The sequence below is a fragment of the Girardinichthys multiradiatus genome, chromosome 20 (genome assembly GCF_021462225.1).
Source record: "Girardinichthys multiradiatus isolate DD_20200921_A chromosome 20, DD_fGirMul_XY1, whole genome shotgun sequence".
In the NCBI taxonomy this organism is placed as follows: Eukaryota; Metazoa; Chordata; class Actinopteri; order Cyprinodontiformes; family Goodeidae; genus Girardinichthys; species Girardinichthys multiradiatus.
In genome coordinates, this window is record NC_061812.1 from 30916219 (window position 1) to 30926004 (window position 9786).

Consider the following 9786-nt stretch of genomic DNA (forward strand, 5'->3'; position numbering starts at 1 on the left):
TGGGAACAAACAAAACAACTGACAAAAATACATATATTTCAAAAATTATATTAAAACAAATTATAGCTGGTTTTGGCATACTTTAATGGACCATCTTCACAAACATTTGAAGAGATTTCCCTACACAATAAACATACCGTAAATTATTATTCTAGGTTATCTTAAGAAGAGATTTTTAAAATAATATTCTATTGACTTTACAGAAGTTTTTTTTACAGGAAAATAACAATCTCTCCCAATACAACATTATACATCTCCAATCTCTCCCAACACAACATTATACATCTCCAGAAAGGTTCAAAAGGGTGGCCAGATGGGGGCCACTGATAATCTTGGGGTGACACACTGCACCTGCAAAGCAGGTTTTACTTTACTATGGGCTTCAATGTGCGAGCTATAAAGACCAAAAAATGTACACTTGATTACCAAAAGTATTTATTCGTGCAACTTCAAGCAGGTCTGAACTTGAGTGAAACACGTAAAGGTCTTCTGTCAGGGGTGCGGCACTGGCACTGCCGTAGGGTGTGCCACCCACGTATGGAGAGGCTTCGGTCCTTGTAGTGGCTCCCAACGGGTTCAAACCCGGCCACGGCAACCTGTGCTGCATGTCTTCCCCCTCTCTTCAACCCTTTTCCTGTCCGCCTACTTTCCAAGAAAAATGACAAAATAAAAGCCACAAAAAAAGGGTGTCTGGTGGAGGTTTGGCTCTGTTTGTTGCTGAGTTGCTTTATCTCCTCAGCTCTACCACTTTGTTACAATACCACAAACAGTTGACTGTGAAATGTGTATTTGCCTGGACATTTCATTAATGCATTTATTACACAGGTGGAATCCTATCGAGGTATTACACAAGAGCTTACTGATATGCCTGTTGCCATTGGAGTAATTGAAACACCTGAACTAACAGATTTAGATGGGTTAGTGAATATGTTTGGTAGTATAGGCATATATAATTAAAATTAGATGTATATAAATAAATAAATAATCATTTAACTTGTCATCCCCTTTTCTAAATTAATATTCATTACAAATACTTTGCATATTAGATTGGGCAAATCAGAAGGGGGTTGGTGCCACTGAGTATCTGAAAAAATTATTATTCGGTTAAACTGTAAAACCTTGATTAAATAACACCTATAATTATTAACATACCAATTTTTGTGTAAATATTTGTGTTTTAAACAATTAAGTGCACACCTTTTTTCCTCCACATATGTCTCAGTGAATAGAGTCGTCGTCTTCCAATTGGAAAGTTGTGAGAATAATTCCTGCTACCAGCTACCTGCCACTTGGCAAGGCACTTAAACCTAAAGTGCCTGCAGATCTGCTTATCTGGGGGGATGTGGCTCTAGTGTAAAGGCCAATGAGTGGTTGGTATGACTAGAATAGTGCTGTATAAAATTCAGTCCATTACAACCTTTATGTCAAATAAATAAATAAAACTAGTAATATACAGATGGTTTCCCAACTGTGTAGCTCTCCCTTCGTGTTGCTTTATTTTGCAGTTATGGAATGCTTAAGTTGGGCTGTTAGAAATATTATAGTTTGTCTTTTTTTCACAAAAAATGTGAAAATATGAACCCATAAAGTGTAAAATACAAAGTTAATGAATACCAAATAGTTTAGATATTTGCAACTGTTAACTTTTATGGAGAGTTAGTTTGGATTTTGACAGATGACAATCCCATATCAAAAACAGAAAGAAAAGCTGGTTTTGTTTTCCGGTCTGACCTGTGATAACATACCTCACACGTGTATTTAAACTAAATTTCCAGTCAAAAATGTCTTCGCCTCCTAACTAAATGTTATTTTTAGCCTTTTTTCATTCAGTAATAACCCTATGTGAACGCCGCAGGATATATTTAGCCTAACGTTCACTCTCGGCTCTTGCGTCAATGGAATCCCGTGCGTGCGTCACGCCAGACTACGTCTGCGTCTCGAGCGCTGGAGGCTGATTGGCTGCGCTCCCGGAACGTTTTACCGCCCCGTTCACCATGTTTGGGCATGGACCCGCCTTTTTGTCGACCCAGCCAAAATAAAACAAGAGTGTATGGAGCCGACTGCTCTGACCCAGGGTGTGTGTGACAGTGTGCCTGAATGGGTGGGTGTGCCGACAGCAGCTGACGGAGATGAATGCATCTGTTTTACTGGATTGAATCACATAAAAAAGCTTCAAAAACAGGATATTCACATAAAATAGGTAAGTGAAAGTACTTTTTATACAAGAGTCTTTATATACGTTACCTGGTATTCACTTTTATTGACAGCTACAGCAAAAATTAAACTTGTAAGAAGTCTGACATGGAAAGTGGCACAATATTTTGAACTTTTTTAAAAAGATGTGTTTTAGTGTCTGTTAATGCAGTAAGGTTTACTTAGCTCAGAGTGGTGCCGTTTAACACAGTTATAATCAGGTTTAGGCGGTTTGTTTGTATTGCTTCAGTCGAATTAACGTAACTGTAATAAGTTAACTTTTATAGCCGCCACTAAAGCAAAGGAAATCACTTTAGCAGATTTAACTGGCTTGATAAATGAGGAAATTACATTTCACCAGGGGTAGAATAGGAATTAAAATAAAACTTAGTGGGATGGTTGATATATGTCCATTCAGCTATAGTAGCACACATATATGTACAAACAGGCTTCATCACCTTTCCCACTCGAACTGGCACTAAGTCAGACATGAAATACAATCTGCAACACTACATGGTATGGCTGCTGTGAAAGAGGGTTCCCCTCCACTCAGGGAGGTTTTCAAAGCATTAGCAGCCAGTAACACAATATCTAACAATATCCGAAGAGGACTGATAGGGCCTGAAGCAAGAGAAATGGCACGTTGGATGAAATGAGACGGAGCACTTTCAAGCCGCTAACATTGGCTACTGTTTACATGGTTACAGTGGAAAGCTTGCAAAGGTTTGACTTAAATGATACAAATACTGTAATATACTTTAGTCTTTCAGTTTGCTGAAAAAAAACTGAAGGGTATTAAAGTATGAAAGATCAGTTTATTTAGAGTGACCTCTTAACACACTTTACAAGACAAATAGTTCTAGTTAATATCCAATCACATTAAGATAGATAATCAAACCAGTCCAATTTTTACAAATACAATAAAATCTTATAGATAGATTCATACTTAATTATACAGAGTTAAATTTGATAGTGATTATAATGCAATACAGTCAAATTCAGTTGATCATGTAATTTCTATTTGTCAACCGGTTAATGAGTTACTGAATTTGTAGCAATCCTTCATCTTAAGCAAGCATGTGGCGACCATGGAGCGGAACCAGCTTCTTTTAACAGGAAGTAACTTCAGGTGTAGGCTCAGTATGGCCGTCAATCTGACACTACTGACTGGTCATTCAAACGACTTCAAGTGGATGCAGAAACAACATAGAAACACTGATCAAGGGGTATTTTTTATTGTGAAAGGGAAACTGTATATCCAGATCATAGCCCCAATATGATGTGTAGAAGTTTGATGAAATTACACTGACATACATTTTGAAAGAAATCACAAAGCAATAGTTTTGCTGTTTCAATGTATGAACAAAATACCACTTGTTTTACACTAACAAACTTTTTTTTTTTTGTCTCCTGTGTCTTAGCGATGCCCTGTGTACAAGCCCAGTATGCATCCCTGCCCTATGACAACTACTTCGGCTCAGAGCTTTTAAACCCAGACCTCAGTGCCAAACTGATTATGGAAATCTCTGGCCAAAAGGACCAGCTGTCAGCATCCTCACTACCTAGCATCAACACCTTGATGGGAAATGGGTACATTGGGGAGTTTGATGCTTACTCCTGCAAGATTAACACTTTCCCTCCTGCCTCTGCAGCTTCTTGCAGCCACCCTGCTGCAGTCGAAAGACCTAGCCCACAGACGGAGAACCAAGCTTTCAAGCTGGATGATCTCCAAGTTTATGGCTGTTACCCAGGATCATTTTCTCTTAGCTGTCTTGAAGAAACACACTCATCATGTGGCTCTGAATATTATGGAAGCCCTATCTACGGCACTGGTTCTCCTCAAACACCAGGCTTTCAGTCAGAGTCTGCAGCTGTCTGGGATTGCCCTTTCAGCTCTTTTCCCCCAGCATTCCCGTCCTCTGTTGACAAGGCCACCATGGCTCAGGAGTTTTCATTTTTTACCTTCAGTAATACACAAGAGCAGCACTCTCCTTTGGGTCAACATCAGGATGTGCCACCTTGTCAAGATGATTTCTTTCTCCCACCACATCAACGTGTTTCTTCACTTCTCTGCCCCCCCATGTCCCTTGAAGATGCACTACTGGAAAGCCCGAGAACACTGGATGGGGCTGTAATGTCTCTGAAAACCTCTAACCCTGGTTCCAGTGAGGGTCGCTGTGCAGTTTGTGGTGACAACGCATCCTGTCAGCACTATGGGGTCCGGACCTGTGAGGGATGCAAAGGTTTCTTTAAGGTAAGAAAGACATTAACCAGTCGTCAAGTGGAGGAAAAAAACATTTGGCCTAAAATGCTGCGGCAAATGCACAGTATCTAAAAGTTGTATTTTTAAGAAATCTGGGACAAAACAAAAAAGAGTTGACAGAGGAACTGATAGACTCCTCATTATTCAGATGACCATCCATTGTATGCCACATTTTCAGCTAAAAGCTCACTAGTGTCGGAATTATGGATTCAACTGCAAGTTTAACTTAAACATGGTCTCACGACACTGGCTCATTCTTTGCGATTGGAGCTTTTTTAAGCCTAACTGAAAAAAAGTCTTTAAAGACATTCAGGTATTGAAATGAAAATTAAGGGAAAAGAAGACAAAAAGAAAAGTGTTTACATGTTTTCAGAAAGCCTGAACATGTCTAGATACATATTCTATTTCTATTATTATTGCTTCAATTTCAATTTCTTTATATATATTGCTAATTGGATACATTAGCATGTTGCTATTGATAGCAAACATTACCAGTTAGCTTGTTGCTGTTGATGGCAAACTAACACAAATGTTGACAGCAACATGCTATCAATAATGTTTACTATCAGTAGCAACTTGGTATTGATAGCATGCTATTATAGCCAACAAGTGGTAATGTTTGGTAGTATAGTTAGCTAATATTGTTGCTAAATGCTAAGTATTTTGTTAGCCAAAAGTAAAAACATGTTTTTATACATAGGAAGATTTTCTGGATTTAATAACTAATAATTTGGATAATATGCCATCTTTTATTGGAATACACAGTTGTCTCTGTTATATACTATAGTAATGCTTTTTGTATTTTGTTTCACAGCGAACTGTCCAGAAAAATGCAAAGTATGTTTGCCTCGCCAGTAAAGACTGCCCGGTGGATAAGAGGAGGAGAAACCGATGCCAATTCTGCCGTTTCCAGAAATGTCTTGCAGTGGGAATGGTCAAAGAAGGTAAAGCAATGTCAGACTCTCTCAAAGTGTTCAGTGGTCTAATGTATGATAACAAACTAGGATTTGCAGTGACAGTTTTTGGAAAAAAAAGGCTATGTGCAACTTGAGTTTTACAGCACCAGCTGAAGAAAAGAGGCCACTGAAACTGATACTGAAGTTGTTTGAAGTATGTATCAGTTGATATGTAAGGGTCATACATGTGTGTTCCTCTCCTTGTCCTTTTAGTTGTTCGCACAGACAGCCTCAAAGGCCGCAGAGGTCGCCTCCCATCCAAACCCAAGACTGCAGTTGAGACGTCATCAACAGCTCCCAGTGTGAACATCATCCCTTCTCTCATCAGGGCTCACTTGGACTCTGACCCAAGCATCGGAAAGCTCGACTACTCCAAGGTAAACCTATGACTTTCAGTTGGCCCAGATTTCCTTTCCATTTGATAACAGCAGTTTTAATAAAACCAGTGGCTTAAGCGGTAATTACCATTCTCGATTTGTTTTCTCTGCAGTATCAAGAGAAGACAGACAATCTGAAAGAAAATGAGGATGCCAGGGATATTCAGCAGTTCTATGACCTGCTGACTGGTGCCTTGGATGTAATAAGAAACTGGGCTCAAACCATCCCAGGATTCACAGACTTCTGCACAGAGGACCAGGAGCTTCTTCTTGAATCTGCCTTTGTTGAGCTCTTTATTCTTCGTGTTGCATACAGGTTGGTTATATATCTCAACTGTTAAAATAAACTTAATGTTATAAATTGTTTAACCTTTCAGTGCTCTAATGTTTGTAATTGTTTAAAACTGCTCAGGTCAAAGCCAGAGAAAAGCAAGCTGATCTTTTGTAATGGCCTGGTCCTCCACCGACAGCAGTGCGCTAACAGTTTTGGTGGTTGGATTGACTCCATCATGGATTTTTCACAGAGCCTTCACCGCATGAACCTAGATGTCTCACTGTTTGCCTGTCTTTCAGCATTTGTCATCATCACCGGTTAGTGCCTTTGTCTCCTTTTCAGTTAAGCAAACCTTTGTTGATTAATAAATTTTTATTTAAGACTGTAATCTAACGGTAGCATAATTTATACCTAGACCGCCATGGCCTGAAGGAGCCGAAAAGAGTAGAGGACTTTCAGAGCAACCTCATCAGCTGTTTAGGGGAACACATGAGTGGAACTGGATCAGAAGTGACATGGACGCAACCCAACTACCTGTCCCGTCTTCTGGGAAAACTCCCGGAGCTGAGAACTTTGTGTACTCAGGGCCAGCAACGCATCTTTTACTTGAAACTGGAGGACTTGGTACCCCCTCCTCCAATTGTGGAAAAAATCTTTATGGATACACTGCCCTTTTAAGAACATAACGTTCAAGAAGACAGCACTAAGAAGAAAGGTTGTCCACACAGTACACTGACTAGTGGGCTATCATGTCTGATATTCTCTAAGAGATCATTATTTTTTACTAATATATTTTGAAAGTGAATGTGATACTTTTCGTGGCACCACATGGGATTGATATCAGTGCTGAGATTGTATCAGCATTTACGTAAGAACATATGTTTTTCAGTATGTTTTATGAGATTTGTAAATCTACTTTGTTGCTGAGGTACATATGTTTGTGTTATTGTGTTCTGCAGCTTTTATGATTTGAATTTCTTAGAAGACACAATGCGTTGCTCCAGAATACTCTCAGAAACACTAATTTCTTAAGAGACTAGTTCATGATCCCACGCTGAAGCTAAAACTTCAGCTTCTTTTCAGCGTAGATATATCTACTTCTACATTTCATAAATTATAGTTCTATTTTTGCTCTCTCGAAAGGTCTAGGACCAAAGTTTAACAAACTTTTTATTTTGATACAATCATTTATATACCTTACCACCTTAAGCTTTAGAAAAAAGTCTTTGCTGCCTTTTTGGAGCACCTTGTTAAAGCAGATACTGTTTAAACTCCCGATAAACTCCTTGTAAGGTGTCTGCAACTATATTTTTCTGCTTTTACAGTGAAACTAGATTATGTGCTGGGTATAAACACAATGTGCCTTCATAACTCCTTTGTCCAAGAATCCCACTAATTGACATTTGTCCCCATTCACTATAGATGTAAACAATAAGGATCCATATGGAAATGAGTAATGTACAGCACCCTCCACAATTATTGGCACCCCTTGTTAAGATTTGTCAAAAAGCCTTAAATGATCATTACAGAGAGTTGATGACCTCAAGATGCTTTTCTTTGTTACACGTCTTTGAGATCAACTCTCACCTGTCTTTCTTGATTTTCAAGGTTTCTAGTCTTTCCCATTTTGACAAGTGTCTAAGAGAAATGGGTCTCTGGGTCTCACATATTTATACCACAGGGAAATAGGAAGTAATTGAATACTAAACCTGTCAATGAAGTGTAGATTAAAAATGCATTATTTTGTTTTAAAGGAAATTGTTGGGAGTGTCATTAACTGTGAGGGTTCTGTATATCAGAGCTGGAGCTCCTTTTGATATAAAGTGCCTGAGGCATGTGTTCATTCTGTTATGCCACGGTTCTCGGGTGATGAAATGTCTGTGAGACTATAATCCTGTTCACATGCTCTTGAGGCAATGAAAGTTATAAGGGCATCTCCATCTAAGATTAAAATAGATCTAGCAGGTGTCAATGTCTTCTTGTCCCCACAATAAATAAATCTTGGTGCATTTTATATGAAAGTATAGCACTTAATGCCTGAAGAGTTATATGCATAGACATAATGTATATTTTTTGTTTGACATTTATTTCTTTTTATTGCAGATACATTATCTGTAATTATGTTTTTAAATCATCAACCTGTGTTTAGTACATGTTAAATGTAGTTCTTTCATCATTTTTTTTTTAAATCATGAGGACTCAGTAAAATGTGATGACAAGATGAGCAGCTATTAAGACTCTAATGTTCTGACAGAACAAACAATTCTTTCTCATATGGTATGTGTATTGTTTGGGATATGTATGCACATTGGAAATGTTGCCATAGTGTTTGTAAAACAGGGCAAAGATCCCAAAAGTCAACAAATACTTGCCATAAATTATATTTTTCTTTAAAATAATGTGACTGATCTCAATTTATTTTCAAACAGTTGTTCAAGAGATTATATTTTGTGTATCAACTTGATTAAAATGCCTTTAATTTGCTCTTCAAATGTGAATATTTCTGTGGCAATTTTTCTTCTTTTAGGTCCATAATTAAAACTGTCCTTAATTATTAGAAATTAATGTATTTAAAGCAAAAATTGGAACACTGGGCTTCAGTGTTCAGACAAAATAAACTAAACATCTTACTCCAACTTGAGGAGGAGGGGGTGTTGAGAGGGGCAGGGGGCTGTACATAGATTATGTGTAGAGCATTAGGCTTTCAACATCAAGTGGTCAGGCAGTCACTAAGTATAGCTAGCAAACAGTAACTTTTTCCATCTTTATGCGTAATATAAAGTTTACACCCTTCATCCCAATAGATGCACAATACAAACAATAGAAGTGCAATAAAAGCTACACACATACTTTATAGTCTTGTGTTGATTTGAAATACACCAGTGTAGAAAACATTGCAACAACTTTCCAGCTGCTGACCTGCAAAAAGCTTTTACTATTTGAATATTATGTAACCAGCCTCCCTGGTAAGGCCTACGCCAGGGTAATGGAGTGGAGAGTCTGGCCGATAGTCGAACCTCGGCTTCAGGAGGAGCAGTGTGGTTTTTGTCCCGGCCGTGGAACACTGGACCAGCTCTATACCCTCTACAGGGTACTTGAGGGTTCATGGGAGTTTGCCCAACTGGTCTACATGTGTTTTGTGGACCTGGAGAAGGCATTTGACTGTGTCCCTCGTGATGCCCTGTGGGGGGTGCTCCAGGAGTATGGAATTGGGGGGCCCTTTACTAGGGGCCATCCGGTCTCTGTACAAGCAGAGCAGGAGTTTGGTTCGCATTGCCGGCACTAACTTGGACCTGTTCCCAGTGCACGTTGGACTCCGGCAAGGCTGCCCTTTGTCACCGGTTGTTGGACCATTTGTTTGCTGAATATTGGACCATTTGCACGTTGGTGGACGCCACTATGCCCTTTTCAATGTCATCGGCCATTTTGTACCGCAGGATAGCCTGTTCCTACAAATCCCGGCGGTCTGATATGACGGGGCGTCCCAAGTCTGACGTCACAAGACACTATATAGGAAGGCGCCCATTTTGAAAACTCGCCTTCAGCTGGAGACTGTGACGCGGTGACCACGCAACTGATGCGTCATCTGGAGAAGAGTCCCGAGTGGATTTCATTTATTCTCCTTCGTTGGCCAACGAAAAATTCATAACTGAGGTTTCTGGAATGAGAAGGCCAGAAATTTCACTTTGCCAATCGAAGACATGAGTTTAACACATAATTAAA

At 39.2% G+C, this 9786-nt stretch overlaps 1 protein-coding gene across 1 annotated transcript; it reads left to right on the forward strand.

Annotated features, from left to right (window-relative positions):
• Positions 1-2067: 2067 nt before the first annotated feature.
• Positions 2068-8561, forward strand: LOC124856205 (probable nuclear hormone receptor HR38). The gene is made up of 7 exons (XM_047346480.1): positions 2068-2200; positions 3615-4447; positions 5271-5400; positions 5626-5789; positions 5903-6105; positions 6202-6380; positions 6479-8561. The coding sequence occupies exons 1-7, from the start codon at positions 2134-2136 to the stop codon at positions 6739-6741; spliced, it is 1839 nt and encodes a 612-aa protein (XP_047202436.1). The 5' UTR covers positions 2068-2133; the 3' UTR covers positions 6742-8561.
• Positions 8562-9786: the final 1225 nt, after the last annotated feature.